Genomic DNA, 27,894 nt, shown 5'->3' with positions numbered 1-27,894 from the left:
GTGAAATAACTGAAAATGTGGAGGGAGAACATACCTTGGAGTCTTGCTAGTTTTCTCTTCAGGAGGAAATGACATCATGTGGAGCAGGTCATGTGATTTGGAAAACACACTCTTCCTTGAGGGGTGTATTTGCTATGGGTAACTTAGATGACAGCGACTTCTCGGACACATATTCAATTTGTCAATTTCTATTGAAAATGTGACATATTGCCCAAAAAGACACATTGTTCAAAATTACCTCAACTTAATGTAAATAATATAATTAAAACTGTTTTTGAATAAGTTTTTTAAATGTTTTTTTAGGTAATGAGATTGTGGTTGCAATTCATTTCGGACGGTTATTTAGTTGACATTTTAGGGATATCTAGTAAATTTTTATAAATAAATGATTATTTCCATAATAATTAACTATGGAATTTGTAAAGACAAGATCATGAAGAACACTGAAGACTTTTAAAATTTTATTTTAATAAGCATGTTTGCGAGATAAATCTCATGGACATGAAATCCCCCTCAATTATATATTGACCCATATAGTGTCAGGAATTTGGTACAGGAAGATTACAAAAAGTGAAAGCAAAACATAAGGAAAAAACATAAACAGATTCGAACAAAAGTGTTATGAATGCTAGATTTCTCACATGTTCTCTATTGATACTGTAGTGTAGATATTGTAGTGATTGCAAATTAGTTCTAAACGTGGTTAGATAGTCAAACCATGAATAAATACACCTACTACACCTTTACCATGTCCTGGTTTATAATCCAGACAAAATAACACAGAAGAAGTTTAACCCTAACCTATAAAGCTATGGAAAAAATAAAAAGGTACCTCAACCTGATTTTAATTCTCAATGAAACAATTTGATATTTGAGCCCTGAATCATTTATACGATACAAGATATGATATAGTAGCCTTTGATTGACATGTGATCAGCTTTGTCAATATACACGTCAATGTTGTTGTCATTTTGGGGAACCAAAGAGATTTTTTTTTGCTGCTTTTCTGCCTTTTTGGACATCAGCTTCTGCATCGTCACTTCCCCCAGATTTATCAGAGGTTAACTTCAGAGGAGTTAATTCTGGAGCCGCAATATTAGCATTCTAGAAACAAACAAACACAGGATTACATTTCCAGCAACATTATGCTAAGAAGGTGTAGAGACTGGAACACACTGTATGTATATACTGTACACAATGTGCAAAAACACTTCCTGTTTCTAACAGGGGCTCAGGAGCAGTTTTATTTATATTCTCATATATAAGGAGTGTTCTGCTTTCTAGTTAGTACATGCGAGGTATATGAGGTATATGGTTTTCAAGACACAGCTGCTCAGAACTGGTCAGAGGTATCTTTTATTTTTACAGGTCAGAAAGTTATCACAATGTTAACTTTAGCATCCACATAAACACAAAGGACACACACATGCACATGGTGCAGGAAATGAGTGGTACCTGGGGTTTGGAATTATTTTTCTCACACCACTGCTCAAAGCATTTCTCTGCAGCTTTCAGTTCCAGTTCACCTGTCTGTTTGCAGTAGACTCTGATTTGTTTCTCAGAAAAGTGCTCAGGCAGCAGTTTGGACACCTGCAAAACACACATCGAAAACACTAAACACTAATCCAGAATCTTTTGTCTGTGATTTTTGTCCAAGAACTATAGTCTAATAGCTTGAGCCTGACACATTAAACCAAGAAACCTTTACCCGTGAAGTACATCCTAACTATGTCTGTGTATATAAGGTATCACGGTAGATGGGGTGCGTCAGAGTGAAAATTATCTGTAGAGATACGATTGTGCCCAGAAATAGATCTGGAAAAGAATAGGAGATGTTTTTTTTAGCATCAAAAGTGTCCAAGAGATTTGTAACAACCACAGTCTACAAAGATCTGTCCACCCAGATCTTACCTTATAATAATCTGCATCATCTTATTAAAACCATCCCTACACTTAAACACAGTGGTGCAGCATCATGCTGTGGAGATGGTTATGTTTAAAATTCAACAAGACCCTGGCCCAAAGCATAACAACAAGACATAGCACAAAGCCACATAGGAATAGCTTCAGAACAACTCTGAAGCTGTCCTGGAGCGGCCCAGTGGGAGTCCAAACCTGAACCCAATAGGCCATCTAGAAAGACCTGAAAACACCTGTGCACTAACACTGAACATACAACTTGGTGGAGCTTAAATGATTCTGCCAAAAAATAATGAAAGCAACTTCTAAAAGAAAGGTGTGCCAAGCTTGTAGCATGATTCTTAAGCAGACTTCATGCTGTCACTCCTGCAAAAGGTGCTTTAACCAAGTGCATGGGTGTGAATACTTAAGTACAGGAGATATTTTTACTTTATTTTTTACTAAATTAGAAAAATACTCTATTGTGTCATTGTGTAGGATTGTGTGGAGAATGATAAGATAAAATGATTTTAATTAATGTTTAGATGATTGTGAAGCCCAATAAAATGTTTAAAGAGGTGTGAAGTGTCATATCAGTAAAGTAAACCAGTCATTGGTAATAGCTAAAGTAGTTAAAGTAGACTGTTAAGTTGTTTTGTTTTGTTGATGTAACCCACTTGATTATTCTATGAGGAGCTATTGAGTTTTTTGAGAAATAACACTAAATATGTACCTCTTCTTTGCGAATTTGAAAGGCTTCATTGGGGTTCTTCTTGCTGTAGAAGTAGACATCTTCGATGGGGTTTTTCTTCTTCTTGCCATAATCTATTCCAAACACCTGCCAAACATGATCACAATCAATCTCAAAATTCCTCAAATTATCATTCTCAAAGTGTATTTTTTTTTTTTTACATACAGTGATAATGAAATCTTCAGCCTCCAGTTTAGCGCCATCGGGTTTGCACTTAACCAACTCTTCGGCCAGTTTCTAAAATAAATAAAAAAATAAAAGTAACAAATTGTTACGTTCCAGAATATTATTGTGTAGTGGTTGTCTTGTCTGTTGCCCTTTTTGTTTTTTTTTTGTTTCCTAGTGGCTCCATCCAGTGCTTGCTGCTTCTGATTGGCTGCTCTACATCTCAGGGCTGCAACCAATCCAGTCAGTCCACGCTTCTGATTGGCTGCATCACATCCCAGTGCTTCGACCAATCCCCATCCTCCAGCTGTCTTTTTAAGAAGCCATTTCAGAAAGTAGAGGCAGTCTTGAGACTCACTTTGTGCTGGCTATGCTGTTTGTTTCCCCAGCCAATAGGCTGGAAATGTTTGTGTTTGAGAGACTGGTTTAGGGAAGTAAGCCACGTGGTATACATTTCAACATGTAGGTAACCAGCTGTCTAGAGATACACTAGGTAAGAGGGTGTGTGCTAACCCATGTATCCCTTTTGATTTAGATAGTGTAGCTAGTTAGGATGTTATTGCTTACCTGATTATTTATTTTTATTATTATTCTTTTGATTTTTAGAGGAGACTAGATGGGGGGTGTATTGTGATTAGTTAGACTGGGTTTTTTTTTTTTTCTTCTTGGTTTATTTTCAGCAGCACCCATCGCTAGTCTCTCAATTAGTGCCTTCCATTAAACCACTGGTTTAATTTGTAAATATTTCACTTAGTATCGCCTTTTATGTAAATAAACACCCATTTGCTAATAAAGTGTTGAGTGTGTCATCACTTTGGTTCCAACCTGTGCTGGGAATTCAAATAGCCAATGTCTATCAACTGTAAATGTGCGACCCGTATACCCCTAGACTACCAAGGGTCGTAACACAAATAAAGAAATAGAAAGATTGCTTACTACAGTTAGATATTAAATGTAACACACTGACTGGTGTTATGGGTAAACCTCATGCCCCCTTATACACTGAGATTACATCGATAGCATAATCAAGTCTCATTAAAATGCATCATGTTAGTTTGGAACAGAGAGGAATTCAGTAGAAAACGTAAAAGAATGGACATTAAAGCATTTTCTTTAACAATTGGTTAATCTCTTTTAGTTGGGATTTTTTTTACCAGGGTACTAGACATTTTTTTTCCATTATAGCCATTATCACTTATCACTGTAAGACAAAGGCTAACATGCTGGATTACATAATGTTCTGCTCTTCTGTGCCATGTGGTCTTCTTCTTTGTCTTTCGGCTGTTCCCTCCAGAGGTCGCCACAGCGAATCATCTGCCTCCATCTAACCCTATCCTCTGCATCCTCTTCTCTCACACCAACTAACTTCATGTCCTCTCTCACTGCATCCATAAATCTCCTCTTTGGTCTCCCTCTAGACCTCCTGCCTGGCAGTTCCAACCTCAGCATCCTTCTACCGATATATTCACAATCTCTCCTCTGAACATGTCCAAACCACCTCAATCTGGCCTCTCTGACTTTATCTCCAAAACATCTAACGTGGGTTGTCCCTCTGATAAACTCATTCTTAATCCTATCCATCCTTGTCACTCCCAAAGAGAACCTCAACATCTTCAGCTCTGCTACCTTCAACTCTGCCTCCTGTCTTTTCTTCAGCGCCACTGTCTCTAAGCCGTAGAGCATCGATGGTCTCACCACTGTCCTGTACACCTTTCCTTTCATTCTCGCTGATACTCTTTTATCGCACAACACACCTGACACTTTTCTCCACCCATTCCAACCTGCCTGTACCCGCCTCTTCACCTCCTTTCCACACTCTCCGTTGCTCTGGACCGTTGACCCCAAGTACTTAAAATCCTGCACCTTCTTTACCTCTGCTCCCTGTAGCCTCACCGATCCTCCTGGGTCCCTCACATTTACACACATGTATTTCATCTTGCTGCGGCTAACCTTCATTCCTCTGCTTTCCAGAGCATATCTCCACCTCTCCAAATTTTCCTCCACCTGTTCCCTGCTCTCGCTACAGAGCACAATGTCATCTAAAAACATCATAGTCCATGGGGACTCCTGTCTTACCTCATCTGTCATCCTGTCCATCACCAGAGCAAACAAAAAGGGGCTTAGAGCCGATCCTTGATGCAGACCCACCTCCACCTTGAACTCTTCTGTCACACCTACAGCACATCTTACCACTGTCTTACAGCTCTCATACATGTCCTGCACCACTCTAACATACTTCTCTGTCACTCCAGACTTCCTCATACAATACCACAGCTCCTCTCTTGGCACCCTGTCATACGCTTTCTTTAAATCTAAAAAGACACAATGCAACTCCCTGTTACCTTCTCTGTACATCTCCGCCAGCATCCTCAAAGCAAATACTGCATCTGATGTACTCTTTCTAGGCATAAAACCATATTGCTGCTCACAAATGCTCACCTCTGCCCTTAACCTAGCTTCCACTACTCTTTCCCACAGCTTCATTGTCTGGCTCATTAGCTTTATACCTCTATAATTGCCACAGCTTTGCACATCTCCCTTGTTCTTAAAAATTGGCACTAATACACTTCTCCATTCCTCTGGAATCATCTCACTCTCCAAGATCTTGTTAAACAAACTTGTCAAAAACTCTACTGCCACCTCTCCTAAGCACTTCCATACCTCCTCCACAGGTATGTCATCAGGACCAACAGCCGTTCCACTTTTCATCCTCTTCAACGCCCTTCTCACCTCACTTCTACCAATATTTGCTACTTCCTGTTCCACAACAGTCACCTCTTCTACTCTTTGTTCTTTTTCGTTTTCCCCATTCATCAACTCCTTAAAGTACTCCTTCCATCTTCCCATCACCCTCCTGGCATCTGTCAGTACATTTCCATCTCTATCTTTAATCACTCTAACCTGCTGCACATCCTTCCCATCTCTATCTCTCTGCCTTGCCAACCTGTCCAGATCCACCTCTCCCTCCTTACTGTCTAGCTTAGCATACAAGTCCTCATATGCTCTTTGTTTGGCCTTTGCCACCTCTACCTTCACCTTACTCTGCATCTCCCTGTACTCCTGTCTACTCTCTTTAGTCCTCCCAGTGTCCCACTTCTTCTTACCTAGCCTCTTTCCCTGTATACACTCCTGGACTTCCTCATTCCACCACCAAATTTCCTTGTCCACTTTCCCCTTACCTGATGATACACCAAGTACCCTCCTACCTGTCTCCCTGATCACATTGGCTGTAGTTGTCCAGTCAACTGAAAGCACCTCCTGACCACCCATAGCCTGTCTCAACTCCTCCATAAAGACTTCACAACATTCTTCCTTTCTCAGCTTCCACCACTTTGTCCTCTGCTCTGCCTTTGTTCTCTTCGCCTTCCTCACCACCAGGGTTATTTTACACACCACCATTCTGTTCTGTCTGGCTACACTCTCCCCTACCAACACTTTGCAGTCACTGATCTCTTTCAGGTTACAACGTCGACACAAGATGTAGTCGACCTGAGTGCTTCTGCCTCCCCTCTTATGTGTCACCCTATGTTCCTGCCTCTTCTGGAAGAAAGTATTTACTACTGCCATTTCCATCCTCTTTGCAAAGTCCACCACCATTCCTGTCCTGAAGACCAAACCTGCCCATCACATTTTCATCACCTCTGTTCCCTTCCCCAACATGTCCATTGAAGTCTGCACCAATCACCACTCTTTCACCTCTGGGGATGCTCTGCATCACTTCATCTAACTCACTCCAGAATTTCTCCTTCTCTTTTAACTCACATCCTACCTGTGGGGCATAACCACTAACAACATTGAACATTATCCCTTCAATTTCCAGCTTCAGACTCATCACCCTATCTGATACTCTCTTCACCTCTAGAACATTCCTTACAAACTCCTCTTTTAGGATAACTCCTATTCCATTTCTTTTCCTATCCACACCATGGTAAAACAATTTGAACCCTAAACCTAAGCTTCTAGCCTTGCTACCTTTCCACCTGGTCTCCTGGACACACAGTATATCCACCTTTCTTCTCTGCATCATATCAACTAACTCTCTTCCCTTCCCTGTCATGGTCCCAACATTCAAAGTCCCTACTATCTGTAAGGGTCCTCCACTAGAGGTCACTGTTTTTATTTTGTAGTTTTTGTTGGCCGACTCAGTTTCCCAGCAGGCACCTCGGTCAGGTGAGGCAGTGCACACCTAAACCGAGGTAGCCATCAATCAATCTATAAATAACTGTTTAGACTGGGAAACTGGGTCGAACTGGGTCTGTTCTGTTTCGATATTTGTTTAGTTTGTACTTTGATTTTAGTTGTGTTGACTTGGGCTCTCTTATTGGCAATGTTTCTGTGTATCTTGTGTGTGTCTGTGTTAGTGGAGCTGATTCAGTCCTGTCCTCCTGTGTTCTTGTGGTTAGCTAGAGCAGGTAAGTAGTTAGGTGTGTGTTTGGCTAGGAGCGTGTTTAGCTAAGATCTATATTGAGTTACAGTAACTAGCATGCTAGTGGCTAGCCATAGCCCCTTTGTGTCTCTAGCTGTCCTGTGTTTCCTACCTCCCTAGTTGCCCAGTGAGCCTAGCCTTTGGATGTGTCCTCAGCCTAGCCTTTGGATGTGTCCTCAGCCTAGCCACTGGGTATCCTTGTCTGTGTTTCTGTGCCCCCATTCCCTAGTGTGTGTTAAGCAGTGTGTTCAGTTTCAGCTCCACGCCTTGTTTGTGTCCTGTTATGTGTTTGTTCCCCTGCCTGTGTCTCGCCACAGGGCGTGTTACGTGTCTCCCTTTGCCTGTGTCTCGCCACAGGGCGTGTTACGTGTCTCCCTTTGCCTGTGTCTCGCCACAGGGCGTGTTACGTGTCTCCCTTTGCCTGTGTCTCGCCACAGGGCGTGTTTGTCTCCCCCCGCCTGTGTCTCGCCACAGGGCGGGTGTTTGTTCCCCTGTCTGTGTCTTGCCAGAGAGCCCCTTTTAGCACAAAGTTAAGTATGGTTTGAGTTTGTTTGTTCCTTTGTTTGTATCTTTATTTATACTTTGTGTTTACCCTTAATTAAAAGGCTCTTTTTGGTTACACCACCCCTCTGCCTCTATGCCCGCTCCTTCCGCCCACGGCGTTCAACACCTGCTACAACACCCCGTTCGTGACACTATCACTCCTAAACTCTTGCCTTTCCTCTTCTCTCTCTGCTTACGAACACGCCTTCCTCCTCTCCTTCTTCGACCAACAGTAGCCCAATTTCCACCAGCACCCTGTAGGTCAACAGCACCAGTGGCGGTCGTTGTTAACCCGGGCCACGACCGATCCGGTATGGGAATTATATTCTTGATTCGCATCATTGATTTGGCAAATGTTTTAAGTCGGATGCCCTTCCTGACACAACCCTCTGCATTTATCCAGACTTGGGACTGGCACAAGAAGACACTGGATTGCGCCCCCCATGGTTGCATTTTCTGTGCCATGTGGTAATTATTTTAATTCAATTTAGTGCTTTTAACAATGGTCATTGTTTTAAAGCAGCTGTAATTACCCTGTTAGTCCACATACATGAATGGTTTATTATACAACAACATTTGGGAAACAGCTCTCTGTAATTAAACTGATAATGGTATGAATATAAGCAAAAGTTGTGACCTTTGACTCGGTAATGTCTATTTCAGGTTTTGTCTGTCCCACACACTTGTACAAGCGTCTGCAGATGATGTTCTTCAGGATGGTCTGGGCTTCAGTCAGGTTTGAATCAGAAGAGTGCAAGATCTCCTCAAAAACATGATCTGTAGTGGGGGAAGGATTACATTATAAATTATATCCTTTATAAATTATAGTTCTCATTTATACTTTATAATGAACTTTCAAATATATCATCACTTCTTTCATGAAGGAATTATTTGTTAGCTTATCAATTTATAGAATGTTATTGCTTAAATGTTTTGAAAGACTTTTTTTGATTTTTGAAAAGGCTCTTGGTTAACTAATGCATATAATTTCACTATTGATTGTGAAATTATGTAACTTGTGTAACTGATAGTCAGAACATGTTATTGGCTTATTAACTGACCTGTGAGCTTGGTGTAGGCCACCATGTCATCTACGGCCTCTGACATTTTGTACATCTTTCCTTTGGATCCCTCAATCTGAATGAAAGGATCTGCCTTCACCAAGGCCTCTGCTATCCTACAATGTAATAGATTTTGTAGTTAATCTACGTGAAGATTGGAGGTTCATTTGTGATGATAAAATCTGAACATTACACTAAGGTGGTATGATGTCATAATTAATGTCAGAAATCCCTTAGTGGGGTTAAACAGTATATCAGTACAGCATAAAATAAAACTGGTTTTAGTAGCAAAGATGGTGTTTAGGATAAATTGGATATAAAACACATAGAGCACCTACAGGGTCTCATTCATGGAGGTCCCCCATTGTTTTCCTAAAAATATCTGGAAAATGTTTATTTACTATTTACCTGTAAATTGCGAGTAAAAATGCTATTCTTTTTACCAGGTCTCTCTGATTTCCGACAACACTAACTATACTCACATCTCCTCAATGATTTTGGTCACGTTGTGCTGATAGGCTCTGCGGTGTAGGGAGTGTCTTGTGTGAAACATGTCATATAAATCATGAACTTCCTGTAGAATGTTAAATGTATTCAATTATTATAATTATTGATATTAAATATAACACTTAAAGTATGTTTCTGCTTTTATAACATAATAGTATCCATTAGCTGACATATGTTCAGTTTCTGATTTTTCTTTTCTGGAACGAAGACGCTAATGTAGCTTAGCATATAATGAATGCTAATGGCTGTCAGATTTCTGCATCCAGAATTATTTTTTTAATAATTCACACACAGTGCATCATGGGTAAGTAGCATACCTTGTCTCTGGCACAGATGAGCTTTTCCCCATTGACCTCACACACTCGAGCGAATTTAAAGACACGCCGGTGGTCTGAGCTGTTCTGGATTCCCAGGTGATACGAGTCTCTGATGGAATTACAGCACATATTGATGTATATTACAGTGCTTTATAATTATAATTATGTTCTCTACAGTCTTTATTTTATAGCAAAGGCTTAAATACAGGCTGAGTTCTAAGGCCCCCCCTTTTTTATGTACAGTCCTATTTAAAACACGAAAAGAAATTTAATTTTTAGATAGACACATGAATACTGAGGCATTACATGGACCAATTGATAAAATTAATAAATTTGAAATAAATCATTTTTATGTAGAATAGGTTTTCGTAAAAAAAAAAAAATTGATGCTAGTCCTGTGCAACTTTTCTAAAATTTAAGAAAATTTTAAAAATAAAAACAACAATGTAACTCAACATAACAATGTAAGATATCTTAGAAGTAAGCCATACTGAAAGGAAAGGAAATACTTCATTGACTCCTCTGTGTAACGTTGCTCATGCTTTAAGGAAGTAAGATAGCCAGTCTACTCATGTCTATCTATTACATGAACGTTACATCTATTACAATTACCTGGCAAAATAATCCCACTTATCCACATCAATACCCGTTCTCTTATTTGCAACAATCTCATACAAGAATTCCTTTTTCTCACGTCTGCTTTTGTCTTGCTTCTAATGGAAGGAAGCGTAATAAAGTTAGTTTACTGCAAGTTTTATCTTATACAGTAAATGAAAATATTAGTAATCAATTAAAATAATACCTCTACTGTGTTTTGTGAGGAATCAGTCTCCCGTGGTCCTGTGATCTGCTCTTCGATAAAGACAAGATCATTGGGAGAGAGCTTGTATTGTTTCTCCATTACAGGCCACAGATTATTTTCCTTCACCAGATGCTTAAACATCTGCACCGATGCTTTCTCATGCTGCAGAGAAACAGGGATGGCACAAAGCATAATAAACAAACATTACATAGTGCACATTCAGGTGTGCTGCTTGCTTTACAGATTTTCTATCCTGTCTCGCCCTGCTGTGTGACTGAATCTATTTTTACTGAGCAAAATCAATCAATCAATCAATCAAATCAATCAATCAACATTTATTTACTGTATATAGCACTTTACAGCAACCTAAGTTGAACCAAAGTGCTTCACAGCACTAAAAATGACAATAAAGAATAGAAATAAAAATACAAAACCAAAATAAAACACATATTTATAAATAAATAAATTAAAGAATAGTCATAAAAAAATATAATAATAATAATAATAATAATGATAAATAAATAAAACAAAAAGATAAAAAAATATTTTTTTAAATACATAAAACTATAACATATTAAAAGTTATTCTAAATAAATGAGTCTTCACTTTTGCTTTAAACAGATGAAGGTCCGTAATGTTATGTAACTCAGGTGGAATGGTGTTTAGGACCAGCCACTGCAAAGGAGCGATCACCCCATTGTTTGCACCTTGACCGAGGGACCCCTAGCAGGTTTTGGTTAGCAGGACGTAAGGCTCTACTGTGTTGATAAAAGCTTACTGTCTCACACAAGTAGGAAGGTGCCAGACCATTAATCACATTAAAAAAAACATCAAAAGTTTAAACTGGAGCATACGAGCCGCAGCATTCTGCACAAGTTGCAGATGATGTAAACGAGCTTAAGTAATTCCATTATAAAGTGCGTTGCAGTAGTCTAGCCACAAACTAATAAAAGTATGGATGGCTTTCTCCAGGAAGCTCCAATTTAAAAAGGATTTGACCTTTGTAAGGAGGCAAAGATGAAAAAAAGCCTGCCTTGACAACAGAGTCAATGTGTGTTTGAAAGTTTAAACAGCTGTCTAAAGTCACACCCAAATTTTTGACTGCTTGGCTAAAATGAGGAACCGGAGAATCAAGACCAGCAGTGATAAAACTAGAAGGACTGGAAGTGCCAAAAATAATATATTCTGTTTTACTCTAATTCACACAGAGACAGTTTTGTGACAGCCAAAGTTTGATGTCATGCAGACATAAATTTTTCTGTAACCTTTCCCAGATTTGTGCCTCGAGACAATCCTGTCTCTGAGGTCTACAGACAGTTCCTTTGACTTCATGCTTGGTTTGTGCTCTAACATGAACTGTCAACTGTGGGACATTATATAGACAGGTGTGTGTCTCTCCAAATCATGTCCAGTCAACTGAATTTACCACAGGTGGACTCCAATTAAGCTGCAGAAACATCTTAAGGATGATCGGGGAAACAGGATGATCAGGGGAAACAGGATGCGTCTGAGCTCAATTTTAAGTTTCGTGGCAAAGGCTTATTTATTTATTTTTTTAAAAATTTGCAAAAATCTCAATTAAACTTTTTTCATGTTGTCATTATGGGGTGTTGTGTGTGGAATTCTGAGGGAAAAATTATTTATTCCATTTTAAAATAAGGCTGTGACATAACAAAATGTGGAAAAAGTGATGCGTGTGAATACAGTACTTTCTGGATGCACTGTATATCCCCTAGGAGTAGAATATCAAAATCCATTGAGTGGATTTTGCAAATAACCCCAAATAACTGACTTCCTGCTGCACTGAAAAAAAAAATGAATCTGAGATGTTGTAAATGTAGCATAATTAAATCTGTGTATTCAACAAAAAATAATCAAGTTTGTACGTTTACATAAATATATCTAAGTTAGAACTTAATCTGCATTTGTTAAGAATACAAGACAATGTGCATTTTTTCCTTAACATATATTTTTTACGTAATCCCTGACAATCTTTTTAAGTGAACACACACAACAAGCAATAATCTTGTTCATTTTACTCTGTTTAAATAAAACTGCCTCCCCATGGAAAAAGCATGGGAAACCCCGTATCAAATTAAAAGTGTACCAAAGCCTCATTGCAGTAGAAAACAACTCTTTGGAGCATTCTGTTCACCTCGTGTGCAAAAAGTTTTAACAAGCAGAAGACGACCTGTGGATTCAGGACCAAGTGCACTTTGAAGGAACTGTGGATGTTCAGGAGTGTACCCACATGGAAAGAACCTATATGAGGATATATGCGCATATATGAAACCTATATGCAGTATATATGCACATATATACTCACCTATATGAGGATATATGCGCATATATGAAGGCCTATATGCAGTATATATGCGCATTTATCCTCACCTATGTGAGGATATATGCGCATATATGAAGGCCTATATGCAGTATATATGCGCATTTATCCTCACCTATATGGGGATATATGCGCATATATAAAGCCTATATGCAGTATATATGCATATATATGATAATATATATGCTGCATATAGGCAAAATTGAGGTGCATATATGTGCATATACAGGCCATATAGGTCTCCTGTATTGCTTCTTTATATCCACATATAAGCCCTATATGTACATACAAGATATGTCTCCTATATAGCTCATGGCAGGATCTGGTCATTTTAGCTCATATCTCACTTTGGCAACTGTCATACATGATGCGCTCATATTTTCTATTATCAAGGCAATAACTAAGAACTAATTAAATAAAAAACACATTTTAGAATTTCTGTCGCATTATCTGCTAATGACCCGAGGCAGAACACGCCCACGCGCCAATCACACGGAAATCAGTCCGACTAATTTACATACTAGGCCACGCCCCCGGACAAGGAAACTCTTCAGAATGTTCTGGAAAGTGGGAGGAGTTTACATTTACCTCAGAAGAAGACTGTGTGGCCCTGACGACGAACGGGAGCATTTTGAAGAGAGAATCCAGGAGGACACACTTGGTAAGTTATTAAGTCTTATATAACTCTTATTCTGATAATATTAAACTAATATTAGTAAATATTTTCCTCACTTCAGCTAGCTCTTGTCAGCTTGTGTGACACATTGGCTTTCAATGCCATTTACATAGTTTAGGTAAATCATGCTAACATGCTGCCTTTCTGTATGTAGCACAAACATGATATTTCCCGGTGGCTAAGCTAATGCCTTATGGAGTTTACAGATGTTTATAAACGTTTTAATAAATAATCATTTATTATTATTATACTGTCTTATTATTTTTGTCTTTTCTAGATGCTACATTGAAGAAGTGGCCGGCAGCCACCCGAGGGCAGACAGGCACATCTATCAATTCAAAGCTCACGAAGCTGAGAAGGTCCTCAATATATATATATGTTTTCTTCCTGTTGAGTTTTTTTGTCTTATTTTTGTTCTTTTACTATTTGATTGTTCTTAAAAAAAATTAAAAAATAAAATTTCTACATTTTAGGCTTTTATTTATGTTGTCTAACAGCTATGGATTTTAATAATTTTACTAATATCTAGGGAAAAATATAGGTGCATATATATGCACATAGGTACATATATGCACGTATATATGTACACATATATGTACATATAATATAGGAAAACGGCCAATTTTATATATGTCACATATATTAAAAACCTATATCAAACCTATATTAAAACATATATGTTTTATATAGGTTTTTTCCGTGTGGGTATGCACGGGTTGTTTTTTCTACCCAAGCGCTGGGTTTCCTCTGTTGGGTCATTTTTCTGGGTTATTTACAGAGAGTTGGGTAGTTTTTGTGTAACCCAGCTGCTGGGTTAAAGTTTGCTTGGCTCCTCCCCCAAAGTTTACAGGTGGATTCAGCGGCTGTCAGTCAGAGCTTCGTGTCTCTCTTGAGCTCCCACACCGCTGATGACGGTTCATTTAAGGGAAAATGACATTAAATACAAGGTCTGTATACACATGTTCACTCACCTAAGTCACATATGACTGAAAAAATATTACTATATGTGAGATTTATTACTGTTACCGTGTTAAGGTTACACTCAAACTTTCAGGCTAGTCTGAGGTAAGATAATTTAGCAAAGAACCCCACCTGTGTGTGAAAGAAACGGATAAGATGTCTGAGCTTTTTATCTTTCTCTGTAAAATTTTTGCAGGGTGACGAAGATGGTGAATTGATGAATGAACGCTAAACTGTTAACTGTAGTATTAGCATGACGCAGGCATTTAGTTAGGTTGCTAGCGTTAGCAAACACATTAAGATTAGAACTTTATTAATCTCACTGCTTGAGAGAATAAAATGCTGGGGTGTTACAAAACACTGACCCTCACAAATATACACACCTGCTAACCTTCTGTTTTTTACTAGTTAGTAATTTACTCCGCGGTCAAATTTCTTCCGAGGTATAACAATATTTTACACCTTTCCCCCTTTGATAAGTATGCAAATGTATCACCAGTAATTGCATGTAAGCTAACCAGGTAGCCCTCTTTAACCAAAGTTGCTTGTGTACCACAGCTGAACAGGTAACTACTAGATGGAAGTATATAATATTTGGGTGACTGTAATGTGCCAGTATGACCCCAGCTATGACATTTTTTTGGTAATTAGCTTAAAATCAACGCAGACCACAAGATCAACTAGTCTGACATAAAAAAAAAAAAACTTTATCCTAAAAGCCATGCTTATTTTGCTGTTTTATTGTTGGTAGTAGCTGTCTCCATGTTTTTGTTTCAGGTCACCTATACCCTATCTTATTGGACAGCTTTGTCATTTTTTTATTTAGTATCAATCCTATTACACACTAAATTAAAAGTCTTATTCAGTTTAATCTTTGCTATTCAACAAAATGTTTACTTTCTTTCATTTTTTTCTTTCTAAAAACATGTTGGAATACCTCCAGCAGGCTAAAGGGTCAAGGCCGTACCCCTACATCCTGACGTTGAGAGATGAGGACCAGCGCTGCTCTCAGGCATTCGTCATTCTGGTGGGACAGGCTCTAGAGCAATGCACACTAATTGGGGCGGTTGATGTGTGCTTCAAGGCATTTTATATTTTTGACATTAACTATCAAAAGCAGTGTGCACCTGTATAGGACTTTTTGTACTATTGCTATGAAATAGCGAGGCCTACTTGAAAAGTCATAGACAGTGTTTGTATGTTAAAATGAGACCAGGGCTGGATAGTTTTGTTCTGCAGAAAAAATATTTGGAGTCACAGAGATCCTGCTCTGTAGAAGCTGCCTCTTTGAAACAGCCTATTTGTGCAATTACTCCATTCTGCCCCATGTGAGTATTAGTATAGTAATGATGTCGCTGTTGATTATCTGTTCTTGTGCTTTTGAAAAAAAAAATATATATATATTTTTTAAGAACATTTAATAATATGATGTTTATTGCATATATGTATGGTTTGCAAAACTTGGAAGTTTTTTTGTAATAGACCAGTATATCAAAGTATTTTAACTGTTTAATAGACATTTTTTTTATTCATAGTGTGGCGTGGGCGGGGTTTTGGACTAGTAACCATCATGCTTTGCGGGAGGGTTTGTTAGGTGTTCACCCCGTTGAGGAAAGGTGTTTGGGTTAGTGGCTTCGGCCAGGGTGTGTGTGTGGGTTAGAAGTGTGTCCTGTTGATCTGTGTTTATTGACTGTTGACTTTGTGGTTTGTGCTGTTTTGTGCCGTTTTGTGCCGTGATGAATAAAATACTCCCAGCCATTTGCATTGGGTAGCAAGGAAGCTCACTCGTCTCTCCAAGTCCCTTTGTAGCAGTGAAAAACGCTACAATATATATATATATATATTTTTTTTACAGATTCACTATAAACAAATAACCCATTTTGCTGGGTAAAATTAACCCAGCATTATAGTTAAATGTGACCTAGCATTTGGGCTAAATATTTAACCCATCTTGCTGGGTTAAACAAATAACCAATTTTGCTGAGTTAAATTAAAATGAGACTAGGACATTTAAAAATAAAACAAAGTAGGCCCCACTCCAAGTAATGTGAAAAAAAAAAAATAATTCAATTAAAAATACATATTTGAAACTCTTAAAGTTAAGTAGAGCATGGACCAAAAGAATGACTAGGGAAATTATTAAATTAAGTAGGGTTTACTTGCGAAATTAAATAGACTTAACTAGAAAAAAATTAAGTAGACTTTACTAGCAAAAAATATTTTTTACATAAAGAAATGTAAGTAGTAAATACAAAGAATAGTCTTGTTTGAACTACATAATTATCTGATGCAAAAAGTTACCTTAATTTTTTTAAGTAGATCAGGCTGGATATTTTTTTCAGTGTGTGTAAAGGCCATGAAATGACAAGCAGACATTGTTCAGCTCAATGAGATCTAAATGTGTATATGCATGTATACTTTCACATGTATACGTGCAAGTATGTATGAGTTATGCAGCAAAAACGTCTCGGGTTACTTTGCTGTAACCCTGTTCCCTGAAAAAGCGGGAACGAGATGCTGCGCGAAAGCGCTATGGGAAACGATTCCTCGTGACCGGTTGTGAAGCACGTGTGTGTCAAACACGCCAAATATTTTGGCATCTATAACCTCAGACAGGTGACGTCAGCCGATGAGGTGCACCTGGAGGTTATAAATAGGCATGAACCGGAAACACCCTCAGGTCAATTTTGTCTGAAGGATGTCCAGTCACGCATGCAGTGCGGCATTGTAGCGCAGCATCTCGTTCCCGCTTTTTCAGGGAACAGGGTTACAGCAAAGTAACCCGAGACGTTCCCTTTCAAAAGCTACACTCGATGCTGCGCGAAAGCGCTATGGGAACGAGAATACCCACTCCGCCGCACTGCAAGTGTCTGGACCCCCAGGGTTGTGTCGTGTGCGCACAGTACCCCCAAGGAGTCCTAGACCCCATAAGCATGGCATCAAACCATGACGCCTGACCGATGTCTTGCGGAAAGGCAGCCTGCCGCATGCCATCTTTGGAAGCCCCTCTTGCCGGAGCAATAGACGAAGGCAAGCTTCCTGGTCGAACGGCCCTAATCACTAGAGGCGAAGTATGCCACGCGCCTCATAGGCTAGAGCACTAGCATCTTTAACCCAACTCGTCTAATGGCGGCGGCCCCACGACATATGAGACCCTGCTCTAATTTACGGCCCCGGCTTAATGCAGAGGTGCGCTGTAAATTGAAGAGCATGAGCTGGACACAGCGAATGAAGACTTACTGCTCCGGAGCTAACGGCGGAGGACCGAAGGCTTCAACTGTGGGAGATAGTTGGGTAAAAATGCAGAACGGCTTTTTTTTTTTTTTTTTTTTCAGAAACTTCCAGCACTGTAACAGTTTGGCAGTGGACTGGGTCTACATGTTTTATGTCCTGGAATGTAAAAGATCCTGAAGGACAGAATTTGTCCTGTCCTCCTAGGCTAGGGCACTAGCATTTCCAACCCAACTCGTCTAATGGCGGCTGCCCTTCGGCCGCGCCCCCAAGACGTATGAAACCCTGCTCTAATTTACGGCCCTGGCTTAATGCAGAGGTGTGCTGTAAATTGAAGAGCATGAGCTGGACACAGCGACTGAAGTCTTAACTGCTCCGGAGCTAGCGGCGGAGGACAGAAGGCTTCGACTGTGGAAGATAGTTGGGCTGGAGTGTAAAAGGTCCCGAGGGACAGAATTTCTCCTGTACTCCTAGGCTAGAGCGCTAGCATCTTTAACCCAACTCGTCTAATGGCGGCTGCCCTCCGGCTGCGGCCCCAAGACATATGAAATCTGCTCTGATTTACGCCACTGGCTAGTGCGGTGGTGTACTGTAAATCCTAATGAGCATGAACTAGACGCAGTTAATGAAGTCTTACTGCCCCGTAGCTGTAACGGCGGAGAACAGAAGCTTCGAAGACAACTGCAGAAGATAGCTGGGTGAGGATGCAGAATAGCTCTAGCTAGCCAATGGCAAAGCCTAAGCACAATAAGAAGGCTGATGAGGCCCGTGAATAAGCCTGCAACTAAGGGGTGCTTTCCACCAGCCCCATCAGTCAGGACGTAGGCAAGGAGCGGCTACGTATGTTCTGAGTGCACTAGGGCAAAAGCCTGAGGTCAATTTTCTTGCAGAAGCTCCAGCACTGAATTGATGTGCAACACGAGCAGATGACCTCTCCAGATCCCTTGGGCTGGGTGGCCATCTAAGGCCGCACTCCGGCCCCTAAGGGAAAAACGTCTGCCGTTAGCAACTTGCGACGACAGGACGGACCTAGAGTGGGACCCAGGGTCAAGGACGAGGGTCTGAACCACATAAAAAGGGTACGAAGCTCCCGGCGCGTAACCCTTATTACCTCTGGGGATTGGCCCTTGGATGAAATCCCCAGGCACTTAGCCACCACAGAAGCGGTGAAAGTTACTTCCTGCTTAGCTTGAACTCCTTTAGAGTGTTTAGAATGGACTTGACGCGCGCAGGAGACAGCTGTGCCCGCAGTGCGGTCGGATCTCACATGACACTCAATGTATGCTTTGTGTAGGAAAGAGAACTCTTTCCATGGCGTTGAGACTCGATCCTAAAGAAAACGAGGTGAGCAACGATGACATGTTAATGCCAAGGCGCTAGCTCCATGAAGAGGGTACGAAGCTCTCGGCGCGTAACCCTTGTTGCCTCTCAGTTGCTGGAGGGAGTATTTCAGGGCCAGAAATAGAGTCATCGTTTCGGGGCAATTAGTGTGCCACACGAGAAGATGACCTCTCCAGCTCCCTTGGGCTGGGCGGCCATCTAAGGTCGCGCTCCGGCCTCTAAGGGAAAAACGTCTGCCGTTAGCAACTCGCGACGACAGCACGGACCTAGAGTGGGACCCAGAGTCAAGGACGAGGGTCTGAACCACATAGAAAGGGTACGAAGCTCCCGGCGCGTAACCCTTGTTGCCTCTGGGGATTGGCCCTTGGATGAAATCCCCCTGCACTGAGCCACCACTGAAACCACTCTGGGAGCGGTGACGTTACCACCTCGCCTAGCTTATACTCCTTTAGAGTATGCTTTAATGAGTTTGGCGCGCGCAGGAGACAGCTGTGCCCGCGTTGCGCTCGGATTCCACATGACACTCAACCTCATACCTCATGTAGGAAGGAGAACGCTTTATGGCGTTAGGGCTTCACCCTAAGAAGTGAGGTGAGCTAGGGCGATGTATTGACGCCGACGGAGGGGTAGTGATGGTGGTGGCTGTTAGGTGTTCGGTTTCCTGAAACACGGCAGGAGGAACCCGAGCAACTAACACTTTGTCCTGAGGATACTGGTTTTCCACAGTGCTTCGTGCTTAAGGAGACATAGCTGGCAGTAGGTTCCCCGCTGCCAGCCGCTCTAAAAGGTGCAGCTCTCAGTAGGTCAGTCTGGTCTGCCTGCAAAGCCATCGTGTGCAGGGCTGCACCAGGGTGACCCGCTGCCTGAAAAATCTTCTCCCACCAACGAAGATGTTAGTCTACACGCTTGGTAGGGAGTGTGGATTTTTCCCAAGAGGATGAGCTCCCAGGGGAGAGATAGCCCGTGAGCGTCTCTCTGATCTGGGACATCATCATAAAGGACCGCGCTTTCATCCATGACATTGGACAAACCAAATGTCAATAGCACAAAAACACAGGATAAATATGGCTTATTCCATGAAAGAGTTAACTCATGGAGGTCGCCAGGAGGGGAGGGGCCATCACTGAGGCCCCTTCTCCTCCGGCCACCCGACAGACACCTGTCGGCTGACCGTGAGCGTTTGGGGGATTTATTTAATTTATTTTTATTTTTACCGCGAATCGAGGTGTACGCGTCGGGCCGCGCGTTACCACCTCTAACACAAACTAACACACCGGCTCATAACTAGAGGAGCGGTCTGGAGTGATAGTTTCCATCTCCGCGGGAGGGAGAGAGAAAGTTTTTCCCCCCCTTCACCAGAAGTGCCGAAGCGCGCTGGAGATGTGGAAGGTAAAAGACTCATAATCCGGCGAGAGAGCGAGAGAAAAGGAAAATCCTGTCTCGCGCACCTCGGCCAGATTGCACGCCAGAAATGCGCTGCGGGTCGCGGTTTCACTTTAAGACGGCGAACCCGAGCGCGTGGGACTTTAATAGGGAGAAAATCGCAATACTTACCTGCTCCCTGAAGCCCGAGATAGCGTGCTCCTCCCCCAAACACTCAGACAGAAACGCGAAGATCGCCCTCAGCGAGATATTTTTCTACACGGAGGGACGGACTCGTGTCTTACTCGGCCATCTTTTTTCGCTTTCTGTTAAAATGCTTGCACACACGCACACACACAACATGGATCCTGAAGAGAAAATGATCTGAGGGTGTTTCCGGTTCATGCCTATTTATAACCTCCAGGTGCACCTCATCGGCTGACGTCACCTGCCTGAGGTTATAGATGCCAAAATATTTGGCGTGTTTGCCACACACGTGCTTCACAACCGGTCACAAGGAATCGTTTCCCATAGCGCTTTCGCGCAGCATCGAGTGTAGCTTTTGAAAGGGAACTTGTGTGAAGGCCACATTACACACCCAGCAAATTCTAATCTGATTTTCATAACTTTTTGAGCATGTTAGGACCCCCAAAAAAGCACCTGGAAAAAAAATTATATTCCTGAGAAGAACAATAAGCCCTTCACATGACATCAGCACTATTAGAGCATTAGCACTATGAAAAAATCAGCACTATCAGAGCTATGATGTCATAGTGCTGATGTCATAGTTCTTGGGCCCTAAACAGCAGCATGTGCTGGATCAATGCCATTCTTTGGGCTGCTGAATAATGAGTGTGGTAACTGTTGTGTTCATTTAAAACAGTGATTATGTCACGCTCTCAACGCGCCGCGCTGATCAAAGACCGCTTTCGTCTGTTGACATTTCTTTTCTCAGGCTGTCATGCTCTTCACCACGCTGGTTTGTTTTCCCACGCTGTCATCTCTCCTCACACGCCCCCGGACCGCCCCGCCAACACACCGGTTTCTCATCTGCCGCTGATTTCTTCCGGCTTATAAGGAGGCGCAGCGGCGAGCTCACCGCTGGATTATTGTGTCTTTTTGTCGCAGTTTTCTCGCGTTTAGTTCATGATTCTTTTCACGTTACCGACCTCGCTTTGTTTCTCGTTTTTTGCCTCTCGTCTCACGTTTTGGATTTATCACTGCACTCAGATTTAACGGCATTGAACTTTCGCTTTCGTTTCTTGACTACGGCTCTGCTTCGTGTTTGTTTTGGCTCTTCGCCCCCGCTGATGGATTACACGGCTTTGGACTTCCGCTCTCGACCCTCGACTACGACCCAGCTTCGCCCCCATTTTGGTTTGACGCCCTCGCTGACGGATCGCAAGGTTTTGAACTCTCCCTTTCGTCCTTCTACTACGATACTGCCTCTCATCTCTTCTCGCCGCACGGCTCGCTCAACGCCTCACATAACCACCTGCTTCTCTGCACCTGGATCCATCTCTCCGCCTGCTCGTTTCGCCCCTCGTGACAGAATAATCCAGCCAAGTTATGGATCCAGCAGAGTACGACAGGATGAGAGTGGCTCTGAAGAACCAAGGCACTCTCCTCGGGAAGCAGCAGCAAGAGCTCCTCACCACAAGGCAAACTCTCGCCAGCATCACCACAGAGATGCAACAACTCCGGTTATACTCAGCACGATCCACTAGCTCTGAAGCCTAGCGCGAACCACACTTGCCAGCCCCACCAACCATTGGAGGGGAGCCAGGTACATGCAGATTTTTTCTCGCCCAGTGCTCACTGATTTTTGAGCGACAAGCCGCCACCTTCTCCTCAGAACGGCAGAAGCCCGGAAGAGTGGGGCACGGCCCTCTGGGAGGCTCGCGATTCATGTTGCTATGACTTTGGTGCCTTTTCCAAGGAGATAAAGTGAGGACTTCATGAACTTTTTTAATAATAAAATTGTAAATATGAGGCATAAAATTGAGGTTTTAAAACCAAACAATGTAATTGATGCAGATGTTAATCTAGCCATGTCAGATCAGAACCTAGAATACTTTACTCCCCTTGAAGAGAATGAACTAATTTCACTCATCTCTTCTGCAAATTCATCAACCTGTATATTAGATCCTGTACCGACACATTTTCTTAAACAGATAGTACCAGCAATAACACAACCCCTGTTGAGAATAATTAATTCTTCACTCAGCATTGGTTATGTTCCAAAATCTTTTAAATTAGCAGTTATAAAACCAATAATTAAGAAACCTGACCTCGACCCCTGTCAGCTGTTCAGTTACAGGCCAATATTAAACCTCCTCTTTATCTCTAAGATTCTGGAAAAGATAGTAGCGGAGCAGCTATGCTCATATCTACATAGAAATGGCATCATCCCAAAGAACAGTTCTAGTCATAGGACCGCATACAGCTAGGAGAAATTTTAGATCACACCGTAACTTTAGATGGCCTTTCTGTTCCATCAAATGCAACAGTGAAAGACCTTGGTGTGATTATTGTTTCCAGCCTTTCATTTGAAGCTCATGTAGATAATATTACCAGGATAGCATTCTTTCACCTCAGAAATATTGCCAGGATAAGAAATTTATTGTCGCTAAACGATGCAGAAAAACTAGTTCATGCTTTTATCACCTCTAGGTTGGACTATTGTAATGCCTTACTGTCTGGTTGTTCAGCTAGATGCATGAATTAACTTCAGCTAGTTCAGAATGCAGCAGCGAGAGTCCTCACTAAACCCAAAAGATATGAGCACATCCCCCTATCTTATCTTCACTGCATTGGCTCCCTGTGAAATTTCGCATTGATTTTAAAATACTACTCTTGACATATAAAGCATTAAATGGTCTCGCGCCGCAGTACCTGAGCGAACTGCTAGTGTCTTACGATCCGCCCTGCCTACTTCGATCAAAGGATGCAAGCTGCTTGTCAGTACCACGTATTATGAAAAATACAGCTGGGGGCAGAGCTTTTTCTTACAAAGCCCCAAAATTATGGAATAGTTTTTCAAATAGTGTTCGAGACTCAGACACAGTCTCAGTGTTGAAGTCCAGGCTAAAAACCTATTTATTTAGCCAAGCATTTTTATAAATAGATTTGCCTTAGGTAAAGGAGCAGATCTGGGGGACTCATGGACGTAGAGTATTATGGTGAACTGGTATGTTTGGATGCTGTCTTCCTCACTCTCATTGATCACTCATCACTCAGGTTTGCTGACGGTGAGGTGATTGTTTGCTTTACATCTCAGGAAGCCCTCATGTTTGTGTTTCCTTCTGGCTCTCCCTTTTAGTTATGCTGTCATAGTTAGTCTTGCCGGAGTCTCTGCTTGCACTCTACAGTTAATATACATTCACATTATACATTGTGTGACTGTGACCATACCTAACTGCCATCTCTCCTCTTCTTCTCTTCCCCCCCTTTCTCTTTCCTCTCTCCTCCTGTCTCCCTCTTTCACTTTTTCTCTCTCTCTGTCGAGCTACACATGTCGTTCCCGAGCTGCCAGTGATCCAGACTCCCTCTGCCCTCCGAACCTGTCTGACCCATCCTGGTGCCCCGCTTCTGGCTGAAGATCTCGTCACATGGATGCCCCATGTGTCTCTCTGGGATGCATCTGGTGTCTGGGGATGATTCTCTCTACCTAGAAAATAGTTTTGGCCTTGGAACTTCTTACAAGTCTACCTGGGTCTTCAATAACTACCTGGACTCCATATTAACATCAATTAACATCAGCTATTATAGCTGAACTGCCTCCCACCCTACACACTGTATAAATGCAGATCATTTACTGCTTTCTGTTTCACCCAAATGAGAATGGGTTCCCTGTTGAGTCTAGTTCCTCTCAAGGTTTCTTCCTATTACCATCTCAGGGAGTTTTTCCTTGCCACTGTCGCGGGCAGGTTTTGAGTGGATGTCCTGAGGCTGCCCAGTGCTGTTTGGGCTACCAACCACCGCTGTTTCCCACTCAAGAGGAGGAAGTAGAGGTTCCCTCGGCGCAACATTTTGTCAGCCACTGCAAACGGACCTGGTTACGAGCCAGACGATCCCTACTGCAAGCGTCCAGGTCGTGATACCCTCCCAGATATCACGTGGGAGACAGAGTCATGCTCGCCACCAGGGACATCCCCCTAAGGACACTTTCACGCAAGCTCTCTCCACGTTTCATCGGTCCATTTACAATAACCAAGTTAATCAATCCGTGCGCCGTCCGACTTTTACTCCCTTCATCCATGCGACGCATTCATCCCACCTTCCACGTGTCCCAGCTACGACGCATCGCAAACTTGTTCAGTGTAGTTCAGAACCCCATTCCACTGAATTTGCTACTGACCTCTCCTGTCATTTTTTGATTTGCAATCAGCTCTGCAAGTGTTGCTGTTGGTACCAATTCGATTTATTATTCAAGTGTAACGACCCCATATCAAGCTGTTAATGGGTTAAACAAATTTATGAGGACATTAAAACAACTCTACAGCACATTTTACCATGGGGCTATAAGAACGTGTTATTGACATGATAATGTTTCAATACCAAGCCTTTAAGAAATTTAACAATGTTCTACCAAGCCCTAAATACTGTAAATGATAATAAAATCGTGCTCTTTACCACCGACATAAAGCGAAATTAAAACAACACTACAGAATATTATTTAATGATGGCATTTGGCAGACGCTCTTATCCAAAGCGACTTACATTTTGATCTCATTACACATCTAAGCAGTTAAGGGTTAAGGGCCTTGCTCAAGGGCCCAACAGAGGCAACTTGGTGGGTTTGAACCTGGGATCTTCCAAACCATAGTCCAATGCCTTAACCACTGAGCTACACCTGGCCTATTAACAACGTGTTTACAATATGATAATGACCTCATATCATCCCATTAACAGATAGATAATGACTTTTTAGACATTGTCTGTAGATATAGTCATATGACCCACCTGAACTCTCTCACATGCACAGGTATACTGTAGCTAAAGCACACCGACATAAAGCTCCACTTTTGTCTCTCCGAATAAAGAGAAATAATATTTGCATAATCTGATTGTAATTAACACAAATGAACACAACATAATTAAAGACATCTGTAGGTGCATGTTATTCACAAGTTCTGACGCGTGTCTTTAGTTACACAGTGTCACTGACGACATCAGACGTTTCGTTGATTTCTTTGTCTCTTGTTTATTTTCAACATCAAAAACAACGGTTGTTACAGTTTCTTGCATAAATCCACTGTAGTCACGACAAGTCGCTTGCTGTGTTCTGTAGCTTCGATAGATTACAGTTACAACAACTTATTTTACTGTATTCCTTTTAGCTTACTGTCTCACGGTCAAAAGCTTGTGTGCTCCACACCTTTCTGTATCCTTCCGTGTCTTAACAACAACTACAACTAACGTGCGTGATAGACATGGAACTGCATAACTGTGGGATGATGTCACAGAACAACCCATGAAGTGATGTCACAATACAAATTATATTTATGATACTTAATGCTTAATGCTTAACTAATAAACTGAAATAAGATAAAAATAACAACAAATCACAAGAATGAAATATGGCCCTTACATTTCCAGCCCCTAATTGACAGGCAGGAAGACTGACAATTACACACATTTTTTTGTTTGTTGTTTTTTTCCTTTTTTTTTACAATTGGGCCACAACATTTACTATTGGATTAAAATTTGAATTAACTTTCTTAACACTTTAGAATTAACTTTCTTAACACTTTAGAATGAACTTTCTTAACACTTTAAACATTTTTTAACGGTTTAACTTAAGGTATTCATATTGCTGCGTACCAAACGAAAGGAACATGACTACTTTATAAGGTAATTAACAGTCCATTTCACATATCAGGCACAGCTTGTCGATGGGTCTTTCCAGGGTACTGGTTTTAGTTTTGACCAGTACACGCCTCACAAGTCCTTTTTTATCAGGGAACACTTTCGTGATCTGTCCGACGACCCATGAATTTCTTGGAGAAGACTCATCAATTATTAGAACTACGTCTCCAATCGAGAGGTTTTTTCTCACCTGAGACCATTTTTGGCGCTCCTGAAGCAAGGGCAAGTATTCACGCACCCATCGCTTCCAGAATAGGTCGGCAAGATACTGAATTTGCTTCCACTTGCGACGTGCGTAAGTGTCCTCTTTTTTGAAAAGACCAGGGGGCAAGTTTGGCTGTTTTTTCATCAGCAGCAGGTGGTTAGGTGTCAGGGGCTCCAGGTCTGTGGGATCGTCTGTAGCAGTGGTAAGGGGACGGTCATTTATTATAGCTTCCACCTCACACAGGAATGTGTGCAAGCTCTCGTCGTTTAGTGTTTGTTCTTTTAGTACAGACCTCAAGATTTTTTTAACTGACCTTATCTGCCTTTCCCATATTCCACCGAAGTGAGACCCAGCAGGAGGATTAAATATCCATTGTATCCCCTTTTGCATGGAAATTTCGTCTTTGAATTTTTGGTTTTGAACGAACTTAATGACTTCGTTTTCTGCCCTTGTTAAGTCCTTAATTGTTAGAGACTTATGGTTTTCTATTATTGAGTTGTTTGCCTGTCCCTTAATCCTTTTCGTTCTCTGTTTAAGCATGTCTTTAACGCAAAGAATCCAGGCAACAGATCTTTTCAACTTATACCAGTCGGAGTGATAGTTAATCAGTTTACTCACGGCATCTGTGCTCTCTGTAGTTTTTACGAGGTTCGCTGAGGCTGAGTGTTTAATCTCAATGTCATCCTCTTTCGTCGACAGATCGTGAATGTTTTCAGGCCATTTACTCTCTGGTGTTTTAAGAAAGGGCGGACCATGGATCCAATTGTTGTTTTTCATGAATTTTTCACAGAAAACTCCTCTGGAAGCAGCGTCGGCTGGGTTTTTTAAAGTGTTGACGTACCTCCACTGCTGTGGCTTGGTTGACTCTCGTATGATGGAGATTCTGTTAGCGACAAAGGTTTTAAAGCGAAGTTTTTCATTAACAATGTATCTCAAAACAGTTGTGCTGTCGGTCCAAAACACAGAGTCCAGCAGTTCTATTTCCAGTTGACCTTTCAGCATTTTGTCGTTGTTTACGGCGACCACTGCCGCTGTCAATTCCATTCGGGGGATAGTAGTTTGTTTCAAGGGCGCTACGCGAGAATTCCCCATCATGAATGCACAGTGTGTAAGTCCATCAGCATTTACTAACCTAATATATGAGACGACTCCATATCCCATTTCACTTGCATCTGAGAAGTGGTGAAGTTGTGCCGTATTTGTGACTCCAAAGTCAACTGGTTTTACGCATCTTGCTACACTAAACTCAGACAATTGATGCAACTCGTGTAGCCAGGCCCTCCATCTTTTTATAAATTGTTCGGGAATGTCATCGTCCCAAGCGAGTCTCTCTTTACATAACTGCTGCATTAAGATCTTAGCTGGCAGTATGACTGGTGCAAGGAAGCCTAAGGGGTCATAAATTGAACTAGTGACTGACAAGATTCCTCTTCTAG

General features: G+C 41.6%; 1 protein-coding gene across 1 annotated transcript in view; it reads right to left on the bottom strand.

The window, feature by feature from the left end:
• Positions 1-448: 448 nt before the first annotated feature.
• LOC128534149 (deoxynucleoside triphosphate triphosphohydrolase SAMHD1-like) overlaps positions 449-27,894 on the bottom strand; it is a 53,749-nt gene continuing 26,303 nt past the window's right edge. Inside the window, exons 5-14 of the mRNA XM_053508487.1 lie at positions 10,472-10,633; positions 10,282-10,382; positions 9,670-9,778; positions 9,328-9,419; positions 8,846-8,961; positions 8,422-8,561; positions 2,816-2,887; positions 2,633-2,737; positions 1,456-1,590; positions 449-1,104 (exon numbers count right to left, since the gene is read on the bottom strand). Coding sequence (XP_053364462.1) covers positions 967-1,104; positions 1,456-1,590; positions 2,633-2,737; positions 2,816-2,887; positions 8,422-8,561; positions 8,846-8,961; positions 9,328-9,419; positions 9,670-9,778; positions 10,282-10,382; positions 10,472-10,633 — 1,170 coding nt within the window. The 3' untranslated portion in view covers positions 449-966. The remainder of the gene's footprint in view (positions 1,105-1,455; positions 1,591-2,632; positions 2,738-2,815; positions 2,888-8,421; positions 8,562-8,845; positions 8,962-9,327; positions 9,420-9,669; positions 9,779-10,281; positions 10,383-10,471; positions 10,634-27,894) is intronic.

This window comes from Clarias gariepinus, chromosome 1, assembly GCF_024256425.1.
Source record: "Clarias gariepinus isolate MV-2021 ecotype Netherlands chromosome 1, CGAR_prim_01v2, whole genome shotgun sequence".
Classification (NCBI taxonomy): Eukaryota; Metazoa; Chordata; class Actinopteri; order Siluriformes; family Clariidae; genus Clarias; species Clarias gariepinus.
The sequence above is the reverse complement of the archived record's forward strand: the minus strand, read 5'-3'. Positions and strand labels throughout refer to the sequence as shown.